Source organism: Passer domesticus, chromosome 25 (assembly GCF_036417665.1).
Source record: "Passer domesticus isolate bPasDom1 chromosome 25, bPasDom1.hap1, whole genome shotgun sequence".
NCBI classification, from domain to species: domain Eukaryota; kingdom Metazoa; phylum Chordata; class Aves; order Passeriformes; family Passeridae; genus Passer; species Passer domesticus.
The window spans coordinates 2,331,492-2,354,121 of NC_087498.1; the positions used below are offsets into that span (position 1 = coordinate 2,331,492).

At 57.1% G+C, this 22,630-nt stretch overlaps 2 protein-coding genes across 2 annotated transcripts; both read left to right on the plus strand.

The window, feature by feature from the left end:
* The first annotated feature begins 929 nt into the window (after positions 1–929).
* Positions 930–5,828, plus strand: CDKN1A (cyclin dependent kinase inhibitor 1A). The gene is made up of 3 exons (XM_064399098.1): positions 930–1,038; positions 3,429–3,842; positions 4,570–5,828. Exons 2-3 carry the CDS (start codon positions 3,437–3,439, stop codon positions 4,617–4,619), a joined length of 456 nt encoding a protein of 151 aa, XP_064255168.1. The 5' UTR covers positions 930–1,038; positions 3,429–3,436; the 3' UTR covers positions 4,620–5,828.
* Positions 5,829–9,630: 3,802 nt separating this feature from the next.
* Positions 9,631–22,292, plus strand: RAB44 (RAB44, member RAS oncogene family). The gene is made up of 16 exons (XM_064398758.1): positions 9,631–9,834; positions 9,929–10,043; positions 10,286–10,457; positions 10,717–10,860; positions 11,198–11,288; positions 11,394–11,489; positions 11,805–11,992; positions 12,361–12,409; positions 12,715–12,809; positions 13,279–13,673; positions 17,736–18,296; positions 18,771–18,852; positions 19,182–19,296; positions 19,965–20,066; positions 20,879–20,955; positions 21,401–22,292. Exons 1-16 carry the CDS (start codon positions 9,631–9,633, stop codon positions 21,486–21,488), a joined length of 2,574 nt encoding a protein of 857 aa, XP_064254828.1. The 3' UTR covers positions 21,489–22,292.
* Positions 22,293–22,630: the final 338 nt, after the last annotated feature.

Below are 22,630 nucleotides of genomic sequence, written 5' to 3' on the forward strand. Positions count from 1 at the left end.
GATCCCCTCGAATCCTTGCCTCAGCTTCCTGCAGGACATGCACAGACTTGTTCCTCCTCCTCGCCCCTGCCTGGACATCTGCAGGACTCAGAGCAGCAGATCCTACTCCAAACGCTTTTTCTACCCACAGTAGGTGCTGGGGCTCAGCTGCTGGGGCAGAGCCAGGCTTGAGGGAGACAATCCAGCTGGGGAGGCCGGGGGCGGCCCGGGATGGGTTGGGCAGTGCCTGGGGGGCAGGGGAGAATCATCACGGTGTGATTCTCAGGTTGGCATCCTGAGGGGCTGAGCCACCCCTTCTTTAACCCATTAATCTCCTTCCTGCAGTGGCCCCATGGGTGGGACAGCCTAGGTAGGACAGGACCCCCTTCGAGCTGCCTGAACTCCTGCATGTCCCGGCTGGAATGTGGCACCTCTGGATCCTCTGCAGGGGTCTCCTTGTACCCTCCAACAAGGAGATCTCTGCCTCCCTCACGGGGCCATCTCCCTGTCCCCTGACCCCTCTAGGGAGGGAGTCTCTGCATTTCCTCATGTATTCCCTGATGGGGGGATCCCTGCACCTCCCAGGGAGGGAGGGGGCCCTGTATCTCCTGGCTGAGGTTTCCTGGATCTCCTGGCTGGGGTTTCCTGTGTCTCCTGGCTGAGCTTTCCCTCTGGTCCCTGATGCCGGGTCCCTGCACCCACCTAGGAAGGCGTTCCCCCTATCCCCTGATGGGGGTCCCTCCATCTCCTGCTATAGGGGCGTCCCTGCACTCCCCAAGGAGGGGGTCCCTGTATCCCCTGACACAGGTCCCCGCCGTCCCCAGCAACGGGGTCCCGGTGCCCACGGTCCTGGCATGCCCGGGTCTGCCCTGGCACCGCGCACACTCCCGGGATGGGAGAGGAAGCGGCGGTGGGGGCGAGGAGGCACACGCAGAGCGGGGGGCCGGTCCGGGGCGGGGCGGGAGGGAAATCCCGGGCCACGCCGGGCCCGGCCCCGCCTCGCCGTCCCCATAAAGGCGGCGGGAGGCGGCGCGCACGGGCACAAGCGCGGGGACGGCGGTGAGTGCGGGCGGGGACGGGTGGCTCCGGTCCTTCGCTGGCCGGGGAGGGAGGGCGAGCGCCGGTTTTCCCGTGGGAAGCGCCGATTTCCCCGGGAAGCGCCGGTGCCTGGAGCGGGGGGAACGCCGTAGCGGGGGCGGCTCCGCCTGGAGCCCAGCGCTGGGGGAGAGCGGGGCGCGCCCGGTGCCGGGGCTGGCGGTGCCGGGGCTGGCGGTGCGGAGCCCCCCGGGAGCCCCCGGAGCCCCCGGGGGATGCGGAGCCCCCGGGCTGGGTGGCGCTCGCCCCGCGGTGGCGGCGGTGCGGGGCGCGGTTCGGTGCGGTGCGGGGCGCGGTTCGGTGCGGGGTGTGGTGCAGGGTACGGTGCGGGCGCGGTCCCGGTCCCGCCGCCGAGCATCCTGCGGGTCCGGGCGGGTCCGGCCCCCCACCCACCCCGTGCCAGCCCCCCGGACCCGTCGGTGTCACGCACCGGGCGTTCTCTGCGCGGGATCAGCGGCTTCAGCCACTCCCGGCTGCGGGTGCCCCCCGCCCGTCCTGCTCGCCCAGCCTTCCCCAAACTGGTGTGACTGGTCCTGGCTGTCGCAGGTGTCTGTGGAGCCCCGCTGGGTGTTCCCCAGGGGTGCTCTCATCACCCAGCCCGGCTGGCAGAGGTTTTGATGGGGCCGTGCACCTGCCGCTTCCTCGCCCAAATCTTGGGGTGCTGCCGGGAGCCTCGGAGCCCTTGCCGGGCAGAGGTCGCTGGAAGCGGCACCAGCCCCATGGGAGGGGACGATGACCCGGCCCCGGTCCCTCCCTCGTTGGTGGCTTTGGCAATCTGCAGCCATGAGTCAGGGCGAGCGTGTTATCTTGAGGCTCCAGGGTGGCACCTGAGTCGCGTCGGTGACCTGAGAATGGGGACATGGGCTGGTGACGCAGCGGGGAGGGCCGGGGGGTGTCTGGTCAGGGTGACGGAACGTGTCCCCCTCCCGCCACCTGCCCGGGCTTGCCTGGACATGCTGGGACTTGCCTGGCAGTGAGGTCACCCCTGTCTGTGTGCTCAGACTGCCCAGAGATAGGAAGCTGCATTTCTATTTTTACTCGAGGTGCTGAGTCTGAGCGCAGGGTACCCACGGGGGTGGCCACAGGGACTGAATGTGGCCCCCAGCCCCGGGCTGGGCACTCCCCAGCTGCCCACTGGCACACTGGGATGGTGACATGCCTGGTAATGGGATCATTGAATCATTAAGGTTGGAAAAGATCTCCAAGATCCTCGAGTCCAAAATTTGACTGATCCTCAGCTCTACAGCTAGACCAGAGCTCTGAGTGCCACATCCCCTCGTTTCTTGCATGCTTCAAGGGGTGGAACGTGAGGAAGACAATGTGGCACCAGCAGTCCAGAGGGGCTGCAGGTGCTGAATTTGGGGACAAATCTTCCCTGCAGGAGGCTGAGAAGTCACTTCTTGGGGAAGTTTGGGGATGGGGAGGATCTTTTGTGGCCTGGCTTTGAGAGTCCCAGATGAGGTGGGAAATGGGAGCTATGAATCTTCCTTTTTTAAGCTGATTTAATGAGTGGCTGTCGCAGAGGGGGCAGGCCTTAGCTCTGAAAACTCAAATCCCAGAGCAGTGCTGACTCTTATCAGCTGGACTCAATGATCTTTTAGGTGTTTTCCAACCTTTAGAATTCAGATTCTGTGTCAAAGTTCCTCATAAGTGGGGTGTAGTGAGGGGTCCTTTATCCCCACGTGTGTCAGGGGAAGGACTGCTCGGATGGAAAGGCTTTGTCACTTACTGGGAAGGTCAAGGCTTTTGGCACCGATTTGAAAAAAAACAAAGTCTTGTTTTTGGTTACCCAACAGCTCCTTGCAGATAAGGAGGGTGGTCAAGCTTGTGGCATGTTCTTGCAGTTCCTTGAAGCTTTCCTTACCACTGAGTCTGAGTTCTTGAGATGAAGAAACTGGCCAGAAAAACATCCTGTTGCTTCACTTGCCCGTGCGCCAACTTGCCCTTGCCTGCATGGAAGTGGGAATGAGCAGGCTGGGCAGTGTCTGGGGACAGGGGAGCATCATCCTGGTGTGGCTCTGAGGCTGGCACCCCGAGGGGTGTTGTGGGAGGAGTGGTGAGGTGCTGGATGCCCTGACCTGGCAGGGCTTTGCCTGCTAGAGGAGGAGTAGGTGATGTTGACATCTGCACCTTCCGTCTCGCACTGGGCTGTGTCTGACCTCGGCTGTGCTCAAGCTTTGCTAAAATCTCCAAAGTCAGGGTCCAGATGTGTCAGTCCCCTCTGGGCTGCCTCACTGCAGACCCAGCCCAGCTTGTCCCACCTTGGCTACTGTGTGCTTTGCCCTGGTGGCCAGCACTCCCTGTGTTTGCCCCCCTCATCCCAGCCCCCCTAACTCGCTCTGATTTCCCTGCAGCTGTCACGATGCCGCTGTCCCAGAGCAGGGCTGGGCAGACCCCGTGCAGCAGCAAGGCCTGCAGGAACCTCTTTGGCCCCGTGGACCACGAGCAGCTCCAGCATGACTTTGAGGACAGCATAAAACAACAGCTGGAAGAAGCTCAGCAGCGCTGGAACTTCAACTTTGAGACAGAGACTCCCCTGGAAGGGCCGTTCAAGTGGGAGAGGATCCTGGTGGCTGAGCAGCCGCCCCAGGAGGCTCACAGCCTGGTCAGAGCTGTCACCAGCAGTGACAGCAGGAGCTCCGTGGCCCACAGGGTCCCCCCCAAGGAGCGTGTTGGCAGGATTTGCCCCGAGGAGGCTCAGCAGAGCTCGAAGGTTTACAAGGCTGGTTCCCTGCAGAGCTTGAAACGTGGGCAGACCACGATCAAAGGTGAGTGCTGGGGGTTGGGGTCACTCTCTGGGGGCTTGGTGGCATTGATGTCATGGCAGGGGCAGACAGAGGGGGACTTGGGTCCAGAGCCCTGCCTGGCTCTTGGGTGTGGGGAGGGGTCCCACCCTCCCTGGATCTCTCCTAGGGAAGCAGAGCCCATCTTCCAAAGGGAAAAAAGCCACCAGCTGGGTGCCTTTTGGCTGCTGGGGTTTGTGCAGGGGACTGGCATTGGGCCTGTGGGTTTTGTAGCTGAAGATGCCCCCAAATTTATCACCTTGAGTTCCAATGGCCTGACCCAGTCATAGAATCACAGAATATTAAGCAGTTGGAATGGATTTTAAAGATCATCTTTAAGGTCCTGTGGGCAGGAACACCTCCCACTAGTCCAGATTGCTCAAAGCCTTTATCCAGCCTGGCTTTGAACACTTCAGGGTTGAGGCACCCAAAACCTCCCTGGGCAACCTGTGCCAGTGTCTCGCCTCCCACACAATGAAAAATTTCTTCCTGTCCTCCATGGTCAGGGCCTGGAGTAGAGCTGCAGATGGGACAAAGAGCAGAGATGATGCAGACTTACAGCTCTGCTCTCCAGCAGCTCTGCACGGGGGCTTTAGGGTGAAACCCACCTGGGCTGGGCTTGGGGTGCCTCCCTGGGAACACCTCCCTCTTCCTGCCCTGCTGCTCCCAGCAGGCTGGAGCCACTTTCCAACCCTTTCCTTCTTCCTTCCAGACTTCTACAGTGCCAAGAGGAGGATCGTCCCTGCCCGGCCCCGGCCGTGACTCGCTGGGGCAGTGCTGCCCCCAGGGCGAGCGTGGCTCCCCTGCCCTGTGCTGTGCTCTCCTGTAGCAATGTAGAGTCTGTAGTTCCCTATTTATGAGTTGCTCTGGGGTCCTGAGGGACCTTCACTGTGTGCAATGTGGAGGAGGAGCCCCACGGTGGGCTGAAGGAGGACTGAGATGGACCTGGTGGGATTAAGGCACTGCCCTGCCTGCAGAGAAGTGTCCTGTGCCCTGTGCCTGTGGGTCCAAACGCCGTCCTTGTGCCATCCTACTGTCCAGCCAGGGTCTGTCCCCTGCCTAAGGGCTGGTCCTGGGGGACACTTGTGTCCCCACCACCTGGTGGCACCAGATATCTTTAAGAAACGTCACTGGTGTGGCTTGTAGAGCCCTGGGACACCCCTGCTGCTGGCACATGGGGGTGGCCCTCTGTCCCAGCAGGCTGGACCCGAGCACTTGTCCGTGTGTGGGAGCAGAGTGATGTGGAGGCTGCTCCTTCCCATGGCTCTAGGCAGAGGAAGCTGTTCCCTGGACAAACCTTCCTTGGGGTGACTCCCCGGGAACAGCCACCAGGGACCAGCAGTGCCCCCAGGAGGCTTTGGGATCCCCTGCACTCTGCTGGCCCCAAATCCCACTTTCTCACCTTGTTGTTGGCTTGTTGAGTGGTGCTGCTTGCCCCCATGCCCCTGCCTGCCTCAACACTGACACCAGGCTGGGGAGCCCCTGCTCTGGCTCTGCTGGGCTCCTCTAGGAAGAAGTCCTGCTCAGCAGCAGGGATGATGCTGAAATAAGGAATTGTAGCTTGTTTTCCTGGACTTTTTCTCTTTTGGGGCTGGCGGGGAGAGGACCCTTTGCTGGCTCTGCTCTGGGACCGAGGGATGGCCTGGATCAGAGGCTGCTCAGTTCCAGCACTGAAGGATGAGTCCCTAAGGGACTCGACACTGTCAGGTCTCGGCACTTTCGTGGAGTTCATCTGCTGCTCTGCTGGATTTGGACTCTGGAAACTGGTGCAAGATGGTCCCAGGAAGAAAAGGGACAGGGTTGATCTCCCACCTTGCACCACCATGCACTTTGCTGTCGGTGAAGCTGCCAAGCTCCCAGCACTAAATGTTTATTTATATTTAAAATAATGCTATGAAGTGTATGTAGGGAGAGGGGAAATACCTGTTTGACTGTAAGTGTTAACTCTGAATAAACACCTGTGCAAAGGCATTCTGGGTTAATGTGGGATGGGGAGCAGGGCCTGGCTGGGGGAGGGGGTGTTCCAGGGGCTGGGGATCCCTCTGGGGGTGCAGCCCTGAGCTGGGATCTGCCTTTGTGAGGGCTAAGAGGGATAAAGCCTTGCCACAACCTCTGTGCTTGACCCCATTCCCTGGGGACTGGTCTGGTGCTGCCACCATGTCCCCAGCAGAAGCCAGTGCCACCTGTGTGGGCTGTCCCTGTGGCCCCTCTGTTGCCCCCATGATTTCCCCTTCCCCCTGTGACCCTGTTCCCCCTCACCCTCACCACCCAGGCCTGTGGTGATTCCCCTCCAAGCTGCTCCCCTCCCTTACCCCTTTAGAGGGGTGCTGGGGGCCCAGGCCCACAAGGGTGACCCACGCTGTGGGATGGGGACACCAGCATGTGCTGGCACTGCTGCTGGAACGTGCAGTGGCATTTCCTGAGTGGGGCTGTGAGCCCAGGGGAGTCAGGGATGTCTCTACCACCGGCTGCTTCCTTGGAGGACTGGGCAAGGCTTGGATGCAGACTCAGGCTCTGGTTCATGTCATAAATTACCTCATTTGGAAAGGATCCAGCTGAAAAGAAAGCTGATGGCAATGAACAGCTTCATGTCATTGTTCAGCTGAGGATCCCTAAAGCATTTGCTGTCCCTGGAGTGAGGCATGACACCCGTGCAGGCCCATGGCCCTTGACACACACTCAGCCTTTGAGCTGCTGCTGAGTCAAACCCTACAGATTTAGCCCCTGTAATCTTACGTCAGTCCTTCCAAACCCCCCTGGCTGCTGCCAGGAGCTCCCCTCTGCTGTCACCTCCCGTTTGCCAGGAGCAGTAGCAATGAAGGAAATGAGAAATAAACCAGTGAAACGCCCTTGTCTGTGGTTGTGGCTCTGGGACAGCCAGGGTCTGGCTCTGCTGGGCACCAGGGCTTGAGCTCTGTCCCTGGGACACTCCAGGACTGTGTCCCCTCAGCTTTGGGACAGAAACCAGTGATGGGCTCCCAGCAGCTAGGGCATGGATGGAAACCTCCCACTCTCAGCCCAGGCTGTGTTTTGCTGCTCCCACCCCAGCCTGGCCTCACACAAAGCAGGGATGCTGAGGGTCAAACCCCCACAGGAGGAGGGTCAGGTGCTTCCCTTCCCTTGTCCACATTCAATCCCCTTTCACTGGCACCTTCCAGCATCTCCTCGGGGTTGGATCATGCCCTCCCTCCCGGGCTGTGCCCTCTGGTGACCTCTGCTGATCTGCTGGAAGCACGATGCCAGAGCCTTGCTGGGCAGAGGGCACAAATTGAGCTATCCCAGGGATATTCAGGGTTTTCCCTTCAAAAGGAAAAAATTTCTCCTCAAATCCTTGGGGAAAACCAAAATGCAGCCTTCTCTGTGCAGCAGCAAACAGTGCAGAGGGTTGGAGGGTGAGAGGACCTGCTGAGCCCCCCAGCCTGACTGAGGGGATGCTTCAGTTTGGGGTAAGCAGCCCCAGCTTTGCCCAGGGTGTGCAGAAGAACCAGCTGAGCTTTAGCTGGCCCTGATGGAGCAGAGGGACCTGAGCTGGCTGCTGCTCCTTCAGGTTAAACAGCAAATGAGCAGGGGGTGGCTGGTTCCCAGTGAGGGATTTCACCAGTTTGGATGGGCAGAGAGAGTTGGGGCATCAGCTTCCAGCCCACAGCTCCTGCCCAGGGAGCCTGGGCTCAGATCTGCTGTGTTCAAGTTATGCCCTAGAGATAACAGTGTTTCCTCCTGCCTGAGTTTTCTTCATGTTTTGCAGTTAAAGAGCAGGGAAAACGCCTGCTCTGTGCCTGACTCTGACTCATGTGCCTCATGAAGCAGAGAGGCTGCAGCCCATGGGCAACCAGTGGGTTTAAAGGCAAGTTTATAATTTAGGCAGGAGCTTTAAAAAAAAACCACCAGAGTACACTTCAGGGGGCACATCTTCAAATTCTGGGGCCAAAGAGCCTCCACAGAGGGGATTTTCAAGCTGTTCTGTCTTTGGTAGGATGTTATAATCCGAGGGCTATAGATAATTTTGTATTTTTGATTATTTGGAGCCTTGAAATAACATTTGCTGTTTGTCTGGTGTTCTTCCTCCAACTCCAAACACCGCCCAGCCCCAGACATTGCAAACCAGGAAAGGACAGGGACTTTGCTGCCTTCCTGATGGCACTGGCAGTGCCTTTGCAGAGCTGCCTTGGGACCTGGGGACTCTGGGGACTCCGTGGCCCTCTGGATGGGTCCTTCCCACACGCCACTTGCAAGGCAGCAAACAGGAAATGTGTGAGCACCGGCAGTTGGTGTCACCCCAGAACGGAAGGTGCCTTGAGTAAGAGAGATGAGAGCAGGGGCAGCTCCGTCCCTCTGAGCTGGGGAGCCCTCGGCCCCCTCTGCCCCACACTGAGGGTCCCTCGTGGGGAGGGTAAGTCCTGCTGCTCTGGGGGTGGCTCGGGCATCACCTTAAGAAACTGAAAAGTGGGGGAAATAAGGGTTTTTTCTTGCTGTTGGTGATCCAAGGGGGCTTTTTCCTGATGCATGTGAGGGATGGTGGCTGGGGACTCCTTTCTGAGGGCTGGGAGCAGAGCAGGGTGCTGTGGGGGAGGCAGGACACTGGGAGCTGGTGATGCCATGAGGGACCCTGCTTGGCTGGGAGGGGCACAATTCCCATCCCATCCCATCCCATCCCATCCCATCCCATCCCATCCCATCCCATCCCATCCCATCCCATCCCATCCCATCTCTCTCCCTGCTCGCTCAGTGCCTCCATCATGCTGTGGGCTCAGCTCACCTGCCCTGGAGCTGGAACAGGAACCTGGGGCTTCTCCATGCCCTAAACACCCCCTGCTCCCCAGAGCTCCCACTTTTGCTGTCTTAGAGGCTGGGACCACCACAAGGCTGTTCCTGGTCCTGTGGAACTCCAGCAACTCCACAAGACCCTCTTGCTTTAAGGGGCAGGTTTTGGGCCCTGCTCCCATTTCTGATCACACTGGGATTTAGCAGGATCTGTTTCTCGTGGCAAAGGAAGGAGGCAGAGGGCTGGAGGAGCTGCTGTCCCCCCAGGCTGGGAGTGGAGCATGGCCCCAGCTCTGCGTCACCGCTCGCCATGGCTGTGGTTTCCTTCCCTCGCAGTTTCAGCTTTGCCACACAAAGAACAGCCCCTCTTGGGGGTGGCATGGTGGCTGTTGGTGACACAGCCACCCACCCAGCCTGGGGACAGAGCACTGGGGTCCCCAGCTCACCCCCACAAGCCTGGGCGAGCAGCAGCGTGATGGAAACCTGCCGAGGGCTCCTGCCCTCTGCCCTAGGTGACTCACAGCTGTGAAAACCGGGGGAGGAATTTTAAAAGGTGCTGCTGAGCTCTGAGAAGGCAGGTGGAACCAGCACGTCCTGCTCAGACCTCCAGCATCGCCTCGGCTGGTCCTTTGCTGCTGTCACCTCCTGGCTGTGTCACCTCCTTGCTGGTGCCCTGTGCATCCTCCACAGCTGGGGAAGAGTATGGGAAAATTTGGGATGGGTGCTCAGCAGGTGGGAGCTGGGCTGGAAGCCCCTGGGATGGCTGGCAGGAGCAGCTGTTGCTGCTGCAGATCCAGGCTCCCTTTGTGCCGTGCAATCGGAGATAAGGCCTTCCTTCCCTTCCTCTTACCAAACCCTCCTCAGCAATCAGGGTTTGGGCCCTTAGGAGCAGCAAAATGAGTTTCCAGCTCGGTCCCTCTCTGCTGTCTCCCACCAGGCTGGAGGAAAGGTGTCCAGTGAGGGCAGGGCAGGCCGAGTGTCCCCTCCAGGCCAGGCCAGGCCAGGCCAGGCCATGTCCGAGCGCCGGGCAGGCGCCAAGGGCCGGCGCTTGGGCTCCAGCCGGCGCAAGCAGCTGCAGGAGGGCCCCGGGCAGGCCCCAGCACCTGGGCCCAGCGAGGAGCCACCATGGGCATCTGACATAGTGCAGAGGCTGCAGCACCTGCTCAGCGACAGGGACACGGGGCAGGCGGGAGTCGTCACCCGCTCGGACATGCAGGTGAGGATGGGGCTGTGCCCTGGGCTCCAGCACTGCCGGGGTCACTGGGGATGGTGTGACGGGTGGGTTTTACCCTGATTTGCTTTGGTTTTAGAAGCTGCAGGAGGAAGGTTTGCCGTGCAGCAGGGAGGAGCTGGAGCTTGTGTTCGATGGGCTGGATGCCGCTGGCACCGGGCGCTTGGGCACAGAGGAGTTCACAGCTGGGCTCCGTAAGTGCAGCCTGGGCTGGTCCTGGACATGGTCCCAGGGCTCTCCTGGGGGATGTGAGGTGCTGCCTTCTGTGTGGCACAGGATGAATTGTCTCCATGACCGACTCTCAGCTCCTGGCTCACCTAGAGCAGGGTCCTGCTGTGCTGAACTGCTGTCTTGAAGCCATGGAGGGGGAAGTGTTGGGGTTTGGGCTTTGCCGTTGCCCTGCTGGCCACTGAGGATTTGGGATATCTGTCGGCAGGGCAGTTCCTGAGCTCCCAAAACGCTGCCAGGGAGCACCGGCGGAGGAAGACGGCGTCCCGGAGGGTGCGGCTGGTGCTGCCTGGCGCGGCGCTGGCAGCGGGGGACAGCGAGGAGCGCAGGCACTTCGCTGCCTTCATGGAGCAGCTGGGCACAGGCAACCCCTCTGAAGAGTAAGTGCCCTGCTTGGCACCCGTGGGTGTCCCGCAGGATGGATAGAGGGGGAAAGGCTTGGGGAGGAGATCCCCACACAGGCAGGGAGCTCAGAAATGCTGTGGAGGTGCCTTTGGCCTGAGCACAGGAGCAGGGCCACAGCGACCCCAGAGCTCATCTGCCCTCACACGCCTCAAAAAGTGTGAGTTAAGTGGCTTAGCTGGCCTGGCTTTGGGGTTTCTGGGGGGTGCTCACCCCAAAACACGCCTCTCCCTGCAGACAGGAGATCTGGCAGCTCTGGGTGAAGCTCCGGCAGGACGAGCCCCAGCTGCTGGACAACCTGGAGGGTTTCCTGGCCAGGATGAGGCAGCGCATCCAAGAAGCCAGGAGCGAGAAGGAGGCTTTGGAGCTGACTCTGAACAAGTGAGTCCCCCCAGGATAGGGCACAGGGATGGGACAGGAGGGATGGGGACAGGGATGGGGCCCTGGAGGGCCACTCCAGCCGTGTGAGGAAACCTGGGTGCTTCAGCACACCCACCAACGGCCGGAGCAGAGGTCTGGCCAATGTTTGGGGTCGGGCTCCCTCTACAGTCACGGAAGGGATGGCAAAAGGGACTCGGACTGCCGGACTCCTCGGTGCCGGGTGGCCCTCGGGCAAGCCCAGCCGCAGCCGAGGCTCCCGAGGGCGCTGTGTGGGGCCCAGGGCCCGCAGCCCCGGAGCGGGGCCTCACAGCCCTCCCCGGCCCCGCTGTCGCCACAGGCGTGTGGCCGAGCACGACAAGGACGTGCAGCAGCTCTGCGAGGCCCTGGAGCAGCAGATCCAGCAGGAGCAGCAGCGGCTGCGGCAGCAGGTGGGTCCCAGCCCCTGCTGTCCCCTCGCTGGGGGCACCCAGCACCCCAAACCCCCGGGCAGCTGCCGCTGGGTGAGCGGGTGCCAGTGTCCTTGTGCCACCCAGAGCAGGGCCCGGAGCCAGCAGCAGGGCGAGGAGCTGCAGCGGGTGCTGGATGCCAGCGAGCGGGAGGTGCAGTGCTTGGTCACGGCGCAGATGGAGGTGGGCTGGCCCCGAGCCCCTTTGTGGGTCAGGGGTCTCTGGGCTGCGCTGGAACACCCCCAGGGTGCTGCACAGCCCATCCCGGTGTGTCCCCAGCAGCCCTTGCTGCAGTTTGTCACACAGGACCCTCTACACCGCGTTTGCCACCCCCATCCCTGCCCTCCCCTCCATCCCCAGAGGACACAAGTTGAGTTTCCAACCCACCATCCTCGGGGAGGGGGTGTGTGAAATTCAGCCCCAGGTCTAGAAGAGGTGGTTATGAATTCTTTAGCGTGGGGATTTTTGGCTCTGAGTGTCCCGGTTGCCACCCCACAGCTGGAGCAGCGCTGCCACAGCCTCCAGAGCTCCCAGCAGATCACCAGCATGGAAAACCAGCAGCTGGAGCAGAGCAACTGGGCCCTGCAGCAGCAGCTGCAGCACCTGCACCAGCAGCTGCAGCAGACCCAGGGCCACCTGAGGACAATGAGGGCTACAGTGGCTTGGGAGCACATGGGGGAGCCCAGGTGAGTAGCTGAGTGACCGCGTGTCACTCGTGTGTCCCCACAGACATCATTTCCTCCTGGAATGAGTTGGATGGGCCTCAGCCATCACAGTGCTCCAGTGCTGCCCATGGTGCAGGTTAATCATGGCTTGGTGTGCAAAGCATCAGAGGAAAAATCAGAACTATCAGCACCATGCACTGAATGTGTGCCTGGAGGGCAGTGCCAGAGAGGTGGGGGTGTCCTTCACCCAGGAGGGCTCAATAGGACTGATCCAAGGATTGTGGGTTTTGCTGACCTGTCCTGTCACTACCCTGACAGCCCTGGTGGCTGGGTGGGTGTGGTGGAGAGGATGGAGTTCCTGTTTTGACCCTTGTGCTCTGTGTTTGCAGGGACAGAGTGGTAGCAGAGTTACCCATCGAGGTGCCAATGTCCCCACAGGTACTTCAGCTGGGTGTGTGGGGACAGCACAGGGGGCCCAGGGCCTCGTGCTGTTTTGTATGGGACTGCTGAGGAGCTCCAGAGCACAGGGTGCTCCTGCAGCACTGCCTTCCCCTAAAATCTCTCAAATGGGGCTGGTGCAGATGTTTGGGAAGGGAGGGGGTTGCACCACCTTATTTCTGGTACCCCCAAGATTTTGTGTGGGTACAGCTGGATACCTGCTGGAGAACTCCACATGATTTCAGGTGGATATTCTCCCTCACCAAGTGTTTTTTTCTCTCCTCTTCCCACCCTGTCTCCTGCAGCTGAGTCCTGGGACGAGCGAGAAGTTCCGCTCCGAGATGCGGATCAGGCTGGGATCCCAGAGCAGCGAGAGCAAAGCCAAGAGCACCCACCAAGTGTAAGGGGTCCCCTGTGTGCCCCTGGGGTCTGCGAGCTGGGGCTGAGCCCCAGGCCCTCCCTCCACCCTCCCCCGGGTGATATTTTGTCCTTTTAGCACTCCTCTCCCACCCACTCATCTCTCACCCTGGAGCTCATATTTCCTATCCCAGCTCATCACTCCCTTGGCTCAGGAACTGGCTGTACGTGGCTGAGCATTGTCTTTTCCTGTCTGATAACGTCAGTATGGGTACTGGGAAGGGGCCAGGATGCAGCCCTGGGTCTGGCTGCCTGCGTGTGCATCCTCCTTTCCCCTGCCCCCATTGCTGCCAGTGTGAACTCCAAGTGCAATGGGGGGAAATAAAATCAGGTTTGGAGAGGGATGGGGTGAAGATGTAGATCAGAGACCCTCTGGGACTGACTGGGGATGGGAGGGAGCTGGAGCCTGACCTGGGAGCTGGTTTATTGCCCCCATTTTCTGCCCTTTCCAGGGTTTGGGAAATGCTGCCAGCAGAAACAAACCTTTCAGGAGCTCCACGGAAAGCAAGCTCTGCAGAAGAGGACCCCTTCCCAGAACCTTTGAAAGAGGAAGGTGTCTCTGACCAAAGCTCTTTGCTAAGAGAGATGAATGATGCAATAGCAGCTCTGAGCAAACATCTGAAGGCACAGGCAGTGGGTGCACCCCCTGCCCTGGCAGACACTGCCCGTCACCCCTGGGACAATGCTGAGCCCCAAACGGGGCCAGAGGCAGCAACAGCCCATGAAACAACCCCTGGGGTCGTGCAGGAGACCCTCCCCGGCCACGTCCATCATGAGCTGCTGGAAGGAGACCTGCAGGAGGGGCCAGGCACAGCTGAGCTTCGTGCTCCAGATGTGACACAGGCTGGTGCGTCCGCAGGAGCTGGGCACTGCATGGCTCAGGAGCCAGGGGCAGAGCAGGGAGAGAGCCCAGAGGAGGCACAGAGGATGTTATTCCAGCAAGGAAGGGGTGCTGGTGTGGAGGAGATGGTGCTGAATGTGGCTGAACATCTGGGAGACAGCATGGAGGCAGGAGAACAGGTGTTGATGGAGGTGGAAGGAGCAGGGTGGCTGCAGGAAACAACAGCTTGGGCAAAACCACAGCTCCTGGGAGAAGCTGAGGAAGTGGAGATAAGCCAGAGAGAAAATTTGGAGGCAGGTCTGGGGCTACCTGAGGCTGGGCAGGAAGGTGTAGCAGTGGGACAGTGCCCTGCCATGGATGAGCAGCAGCCGGGCAGGGCGCTGGGTGTGCAGGCCCTGGGCACAGAGCTGCAGGAACGGGCTGACCCTGCATCAGGGCTCCCTGGGACACTGGAAACTGAGCTGGGAGAGCACCTGGAGCCACAGCCACCATCCTGGGGGGAGGCACAAGTGGGAGCAGCCCATGGGGGTGGTGTCCCAGTGGCTCCTGGCCCAGGAGTGCTGGACGAGGAGCGTGCCAGGACGGAGATGCAGCCCCAGGGAGAAACCACGGACTCCAAAGTGCTGGAGGTGCTGCCAGCCCGAGCTGAGCGTGCAGGGAGCAGCAGAGCTGGGGGCGAAGAAGAGGAGGTGGAGGAAGCAGAGCCCAGGGAGGCAGAGCAGCAGCTGCAGGGTGAGTGTGCCAGGGGAGGTGCAGGGTGGAGAGGGAGCACTCTGGAGCCACAGGGAGGAGGGGGAAGAGAACTGGAGCTGGTGGAGGCCCCCAGCAGCACCACCATGGAGCTGCTGGCAGAGGTGGAGGCAGATCTGCAGGTCTGGAGTGAGGCTGGATCCCCAGGGACACGGCAGGGAGGGAATGTGGATCCAGGTGTGCAGCCAGAGAAGGATAAGCCAGAGGTGGGGCTGGGAGAAGAAATGGGGGCTGCTGCAGTGCACAGTGAGAGTCCTTCCCCTGCAGAAACACCTGTGGGCAGCCCAGACTTATGTGGGCAGTTCCCAGGTATGTCTCAGGCACTGGTGGAGGCAGATCTGCAGCTCTCTGGAGATGTCAGCCCAGAAATCCCCCAGAGAGGGAAGGGGGAAAGAGCTGTTCAGCTCCAAGAGAATGAGGAAGAGGATGGGGCACAAGGACAGGGTGATCATGGGCTGCCACACGAGCCAGTGCCTCATCCAAGTGGGGTGATCTTGGGTCAGGGAGAGGGGGATGGTGTAGGGCTACAACCAGGGGCAGAGGCTGAAAGCCTGGACACTGCTGAGGCCCAGAGCAGTGGTGCCAATGTGCAGCTGATTGCAGAGGGGGATGAGCTCAGACTGAGCCCGGGAGGGAGCACAGGGGCAGATCTGCAGCCCTTGGGTGAGGCTGGATCCTCTGGGAGAGAGCAGGGAGGGAGTGTGGATCCAGAGGTGCAGCCCCTGGATCATGGGGATAAAGCAGAGTTGGTGGAAGGGGAGGCAGAGGATGCCCAGGAAGATCTGCAGGTGTCAGAGGGTCTCAGCTCAGGGGTCCCACGGGAAGAAGAAATTGGAGCAAATGTTCAGATGGAGGAGAAGGATGATGAGGTACAAGGACAGGGTGAGGATGAGCTGCCACACGAGCCTGAGCTTGATGTGCAGAGATCAGGAGTTGAGCAAGGTGAAGGAGCTGGTGAAGACATGCAAGCACAGGAAGAGGCTGAAAGCTTGCATACAATAGGGGGTCAGAGCACTGGTGCCAATGTGCACCTGGTTGCAGAGGGGGATGAGCTCAGACTGAGCCCAGGAGGGAGCACAGAGGCAGATCTGCAGCCTGTGGGTGAGACTGGATCCTCAGGCACAGAGCAGGGAGGGAGTGAGGATCCAGAGGTGCAGCCTGTGGATCAGGGGGATAAAGAAGAGTTGGTGGAAAGGAAGGCAGAGGATGCCCAGGAAGATATGATGTTCCATGAGGTTGCCAGCCCAGGGGCTCCATGGGGAGGGCAGGGTGAAAGAGCTGTTCAGCTGGAGGAGGAGGAGGATGGGGCACAAGGACAGGGTGAGGATGAGCTGCCACATGAGCCTGAGCTTGATCTGCACAGATCAGGAGTCAAGCAAGGTGAAGGAGCTGGTGAAGACATGCAAGCACAGGAAGAGGCTGACAGCCTGGACACTACTGAGGCCCAGAGCAGTGGTGCCAATGTGCAGCTGATTGCAGAGGGGGATGAGCTCAAACTGAACCCAGGAGGGAGCACAGAGGCAGATCTGCAGCCCTTGGGTGAGGCTGGATCTTCAGGGACAGAACAGGGAGGGAGATTGGATCCAGAGGTGCAGCCCCTGGATCAGGGGAATAAAGAAGACATTTTGGAAATGGAAGTAGGGGATGCCCAGGAAGATCTGCAGCTGTGTGTGAATCTCAGCCCAGAAACCCCGTGGGGAAGGGAGAAAGGAGTCGCTGTTCAGATTGAGGAGGAAGAGGATGGGGCACAAGGACAGGGGGAGCACGGGCTGCCACACGAGCCAGTGCCTCATCCCAGTGGGGTGACCTTGGGTCAGGGAGAGGGGCCTGGTGCAGGGCTACAACCAGGGGCAGAGGCTGAAAGCCTGGACACTACTGAGGCCCAGAGCAGTGGTGCCAATGTGCAGCTGATTGCAGAGGGGGATGAGCTCAGACTGAGCCCGGGAGGGAGCACAGGGGCAGATCTGCAGCCCTTGGGTGAGGCTGGATCCTCAAGGACAGAGCAGAGAGGGAGTGTGGATCCAGAGGTGCAGCCCTTGGATCTGGAGGATAAAGAAGACATTTTGGAAAGGAAGGCAGAGGATGTCCAGGAAGATATGATGTTCCATGAGGGTGCCAGCCTAGGGGCTCCATGGGAAGGGGATGGTGAAAGAGCTGTTCAGTTGGAGGAGGAGGAGGATGGGGCACAAGGACAGGGTGAGGATGAGCTGCCACACGAGCCTGAGCTTGATGTGCAGAGACCAGGAGTCGAGCAAGGTGAAGGAGCTGGTGAAGACATGCAAGCACAGGAAGAGGCTGAAAGCTTGCATTGTATTGAGGCCCAGAGCAGTGGTGCCAATGTGCAGCTGATTGCAGAGATGGATGAGCTCAGACTGACCCCGGGAGGGAGCACAGGGGCAGATCTGCAGCCCTTGGGTGAGGCTGGATCCTCCGGCACAGAGCAGGGAGGGAGTGTGGATCCAGAGGTGCAGCCCCTGGATCAGGGGGATAAAGAAGAGTTGGTGGAAGGGGAGGCAGAGGATGCCCAGGCAGATCTGCAGCTGGAGGAGGGTCTCAGCTCAGGGTCTTCATGGGGAGGGGAGTGGGGAAGAGCTCTTCACAATGAGGAGGATGAGGAGGGTGGGGCACAAGTGCAGGTTGAGAATGGGCTGCCACAGGAGTCTGTGCTTGCTCCTGAAGGAGCACGAGGCCGACAGGGAGAGGGGGCTGGTGCAGGAACACAGCCAGAGGCTGAAAGGCTGCACACACTGGAGGCCCAGAGCAATGATGCTGCTGTGCAACTCTTCACACATCAGCAGATTCCCAAATCAGGCTCAGGAGGGAGCACAGAGGCAGATCTGACACCTCTGGGTGTAGCTGGGTTGTGGGAAGGGGAGCAAAGCCTGACTCTAGGTTTGGAGGCAGTTCTGGGTGCATCTCCCACTGCAAACCCGTGGGAAGGAGCTGCTGCTGCAGATGTGCTCCCTGCAGCTGAGGTTGCCTTTTGTCCTGAGCCTGCCCCTACTGCAGAGGGCTCTGGTCTGGAAGCAGAGCTGGGAGCATGCCTTGGTCCTGAGGGGCAGATTCTGGAGGCTCAGGAATTACTGCAGGGAGAGAGGGCTCCTGCAGAGGGAAAGCCTCTGGATGGAGCTCACGGTCTGGAAGTGGCACAGGGAGAGAGGCTGGAGGCAGGGGTGAGGAATGGAGTGAAAACTCAGGGTCTAGGACTAAACCAGGGCCATGATGATGCTGATTTGGCCTCCCTGGTCTCCGAGATGCTGTCACAACTCAGCTCCCTACAGCTGGAAACGATGATGCAGGAGGATGTTCTCATTCCAGATGTGTGGCGACTTTGTGCTCCGGGACAGGCAGCCCAAAGGGAGCTTCAGGAGCAGGTTTCAGCACAGGGACATGAGGGGAGGCTTCACATGGTGGCCCAACAGCCAGAGGGGAAGACACCACCCACGATGGAACCCAAGCACACGGCTGCTGGACCTGCTGAGCATCCGAAGCAAGAGGTGCCACCAGCATCAACACTGCACAAGGCAGTGCAACCTGGAGATACTGGGAGTGATCAGCTGGGGGTGGTCCTCAGAGAAAACTCACTGGGGCAAAGGCAGCTCTTGGGAGAACAGAGCAAAGACCGCAGCGTTGGTCAACGAGAGAAGATGCAAGAGTTTGGTCAGAAGATGAGCCAGGAAGGTGAGCCCCGCTCAGGAGAGCCAGGGGCTGTGACTGCAGGTGGCACAGGAGCTGCCCCACAGAGTTATCCTAAAGCTTCTCTGGACCCAGATCACCTCTACAACGTGCTGTTCGTTGGGGACTCCCACGTGGGCAAAACGTCCTTCCTGTACCGCTTGCACGCCGACACCTTCAACCCCCACCTCACGGCCACAGTGGGTAGGTCTCCCCCAGCCCCTCTCCAAGCACTGCCTTAGATCACGGCTGCAGTTCCCCTTCCTCCACCCCACAAGCTGCTGGAGGTCCCCACAGCCTGTTACAGCTCACACCAAGCGTGTTGTACAACCAGTCCCCAGGGGCCAAGCAGAACCACCAAGTGCCCACGCCTGGGTGCTCATGGGCAGGAAATGCTGCTCCTCCTTGTCCTTCCTAGCAACAGTGGCCCAGTGCTTTCCTCTCTGCTTTGCCTTTCAGCTCCATTCTCCTTTCTTCACCAACCTGGTTTTATTCATCGTGAGATGAGAGACCTTCCCAAAATCCAGTGATTAAACATCTAAAAGCCAGAGATTCACTTGGGACCAACCCCTGGAGCTGCAGCCTCACACCACCCTGCACCACGTTTCTTCTCCATCTATCTTCTGTCACACGGCAGAGCTCTCTCTATATCAAAATATCCTCTTTTGTGTCTTCCAGGACTGGATTACCAGATCAAAAACCTCGTTGTGGATAACAGGCGCTTTGCTCTCCGCCTGTGGGACTCAGCTGGTCAGGAAAGGTGAGGTGCTGTGCTGCTTAAGGACACAACCTGGGGTTTTTCCCTGTATTTTAGGGGCAATTGATATCCTTTGCTTTGCTAAGCAAAGGTGAGATTGCTCAAGGAGGGACTCTGTACAGTATGTGATCTGATAAAGCACAATAAAGGAAGTAATTAAGATAAAACTGGCGCTCAGGCTGTGCCCATGACCCCCGCCATCAGGACAGGAGCCAAATTTGGGGGCTGCCTATTTTGTAGACGTGCATTCCCACCTTTTCCTCTAGGATTTCCCATCACTCCTAGGCAGAACCTCCTTAGGCCGTCCTGGTGATCACCCAAACTACCCGCAGGTACCGCAGCATGACCAAGCAGTTCTTCCGGAAGGCGGACGGGGTGGTGCTGATGTACGACATCACCTGCCAGCACTCCTTCTCCGACGTGCGCTACTGGCTCAGCTGCATCCAGGTGGGCGCGGTCCCGAGTCCTGGGGCTGACAGGAGCGGCCGAGCCCTTGGGAAAGGCTATTCTGCATTACTTTCATTATAAAATGATTTTTTTTCCGAGGAGGATTTAAGGCAGATACAAATGATTTTCACACGCTGGCAGTATTTCACTGGGTAATTTGTTGATAAAACCAGTAGAGTAATTATCAACTCTTAAACAATTAAAAACTAGTGCAAAGGAATGGAAAGCATTGTGTTTACATCAAGAATAATCCACTTTGAGTCCTAGGGAATGGGAGGTTATTCAAGGCCTATTAAAAACTTCTTTTGAGATTTCCAGTTGACACAAAGCCAGTGTTTAAAAATGTTGAAACAAAATAGGATATTGCCTTATTTGGTGCCTGTAAATCCCAGCCAGAGCACCTTGAGAGGGCTGCTGCAGTTGAGCACAAAGTGAATTCCTTACAAGTGTAACTTATGCTCTGTCATGTTAATAGACACAGGCAGATGATTTAAGGGAAAAAAAAATCTTAAATGCTGTTGAACTTATTCAATAATTTAAAGTTTTGTTGTTAGCCCAAATCTGTGTGTGTCAGTCATGGTGTTCCAGGATATGTGTAGACAGTGTGGCCAGCTGGGATTCAAGGAAGATGTTGAAGCTGTTCTGATCTTCCCTTCTTGCTCACTCAGGAAGGGGCAGAGGATGGAGTTGCTGTTCTGCTTCTTGGGAACAAAACCGACTGTGCTGCCCAGAGACAGGTCCCTACAAAGGAGGGTGAATGCCTGGCCAAGGTAGGTGGTGAAGCACAGCCACCCAAGCGAAGCAGGGATAGCTAAGGATCAACACCACCAACCTGAAGAGCTGAGAAAGGGAAAGCCCTTAATTTACCCCTCATAAATTAAAATGTTCTCTGAACCCAACTCTCACCCTTCCCTGCCTTGCTTTCCCTTTGTCTCTTTAATTTTGCCTCAGCACCATCACAGTAAATTAGTTTATGGAACTGGATTTGTAAATTAAAACATTTTCAGCTCTACTTATTTTTGCTGTGAAGTGTTGAGTATCTTCCCAGCATCATAAAAATAATAAACCCACTGAGCACTATCCTGGTTTAAAGATACTGAAATGATCAAAGTTTGAGTAATCTCTTCACGTATAGATGGCTAATAAAAATTAGATGAGGAGAATGAGAAGAATCTCACCTTTACTGACTTAATTTTAAACTTTATGGGATTTGGGCCAGGATCCATGGACCAGTTTTGCTAATGGAGATGAGGGATGGATGCTTATTTTCCCAAACTGGTAGGGAGCAAAAGAGTTGGGAACATCTAGTTATGCCTCTCTCTGTGTTTGCTCCCATGACCAGAAGGCCTCACAAATTCTTCTGTCTGCAGTCATCCTTTTCCTTGGTATTACAAGCTGGTGTCATAGCAAGCAGAAAATCTGGATTTCACCCTCATGTTCCAGTAAATAAGATATTGAGTTATTTGTTTCCTTGATTCCCCCATTTCCCCTTGACTGGGACTGTCCCATGGCTATTTATTCCCACATTAAACTATTCCAGTGCAAGAACATTACATTTCTACTCGGGGTTTGTGTTTTCCAGGAGCACCAGCTCATGTTTTATGAGTGCAGCGCTGCCTCGGGCCACAATGTCTTCGAGTCCATGGTCAGCTTCACCAGGTGAGCCATGTGCTTGGATTTTTCCACCTGTCCTCAATTTAATAGGCTCCCTCCCTGCTTTTTTTGACTCCAAATACTGGATGTCACATCACCAGAGGCTCCATGCCCAAATGTCAGGGAAAACTCAGGAAGCTCATGCTTGGATGAGCATTTAGCACTGCCCTAACTTGTCTCCTGAGTAACCAGCATTGCAAGGAGGTGAATAAAACCCTTTTGGGGATGCTGCTGATTTCTCCCTGGCTTGACTGAAACAAGTTCTGTCTGTGATTTGATTTAGGCTGGAATTTTTACTAGCATCCACAGCTCTCGCATCACATGGAACTGGAAGGATCCTGACTCCTTTCAGCTCTGCTGAGCCTCTTGTACCAAGGCTTGTCAAAACAAACAGCATAGCAATACAAAATTTGTGGGAAATACCCAGATATTTTGCTTCCTTTTCTCCCAGGTTGCTCAAAGTTCGTGAAGATGAATTGAAAAATAAGGCAGAAGAGGTACCAAAGGCACCTGAGAAGAAAAAGGGCTGCTGCTGGTGATGGACAGCCACCCCACACACTGATCTGAAACTGCACCAACAGCCAGAAAAGCCTAAAAATACTCCTTGGACACCTTCTCTTTTCCTGTGTGTCTTCCTTGCCTGATCTTCCTTGGATGATGAGAGCAAAAGCTGCTGTGGGAGAGCCCCTGCCATTCCACCAGAGCACACCAGCCCTCCAAAATAATTCTCAGGGAACTTTACCACTTTCTTTTGGAGACAAAAAACCGGCCAAGAAAAGAGGCAGAAAAGGAACCCAGCTGGGTCTGAGATGCTGCAAGATACTGGAAGCAGCAGGGAGTAACCCTAAGCCTTGGGAGAGAAGAAATAAAAACCTGAAGCCATCCAAGTGTATAAACCAAGGGGGTTTAGTGCTGTTGGTGCTCTGGGCTGTGGGGACTTCTCCTCTGGCTTTGCAATCTGATTGGATTTGATCAGGAACAATGAGATATTCAGTATATTCTAAATGCACTTGAATCTCTCCAATGACACAAGGTAAAGCTAATTTTCCCCTTCCGTGGTTTATCCTGCCAGTGAGCAGTGACTTGACAGAAACTACTGAATATTTTGCTCAAAATAAATTCAAAAGCCCCAAGAGCACATCCAGGATAAAAAGAAGATAAATGCTTGCAAAAGATTTTTTTCATTGTGTTGTCCCCAGAGCAGAACTCTGGATTACTGCAACAAATTTCAGGCTGGGCAGAGAAGAATGAGCTGCTGCATCCTGCCCTTCTGCTCTTTGTGAAGTGCTGAATTGGTTTTAAACCCAGCTTGAAAAGTCTAAATAAACACATCACAATTTCAAGGTGGTTTTTTAAAAATCTTTTCACAGCTTGATTGAACTATATTTTTGCAGGAAAAAAAAGACATACAGACTAAATAAATAAGAATACAAGTGCTATATTTTAGTATTTTGTATGTTCCATGTAAATTCCCAGCAGTTCAACAGGTGTATTTAAAGACTGTGCTTATGTGCAGAGTTTGCAGAAATAATTCTGCCTAGCTGGGTTTGCTTTGTGTTGCCATTATTATTTATATGTACATAATGGCAAAGCATAATAGTAGCCAGTTTGTGCTTTAGAAAAATAAAGTGACAACAGGAGCTGGACTTCTAGCAACACTATATATTTCACATATAATTAT

Bases quoted from the DNA above. Each gene is read 5' to 3' on its own strand.
- CDKN1A (XM_064399098.1), top strand. From the start codon at position 3,437: ATGCCGCTGTCCCAGAGCAGGGCTGGGCAGACCCCGTGCAGCAGCAAG. The intron at 3,843-4,569 runs GTGAGTGCTGGG...TCTTCCTTCCAG, and splicing joins TGGGCAGACCACGATCAAAG to ACTTCTACAGTGCCAAGAGG.
- RAB44 (XM_064398758.1), top strand. From the start codon at position 9,631: ATGTCCGAGCGCCGGGCAGGCGCCAAGGGCCGGCGCTTGGGCTCCAGC. The intron at 12,810-13,278 runs GTAAGGGGTCCC...TGCCCTTTCCAG, and splicing joins GCCAAGAGCACCCACCAAGT to GGTTTGGGAAATGCTGCCAG. The intron at 18,297-18,770 runs GTAGGTCTCCCC...TGTGTCTTCCAG, and splicing joins CCACCTCACGGCCACAGTGG to GACTGGATTACCAGATCAAA.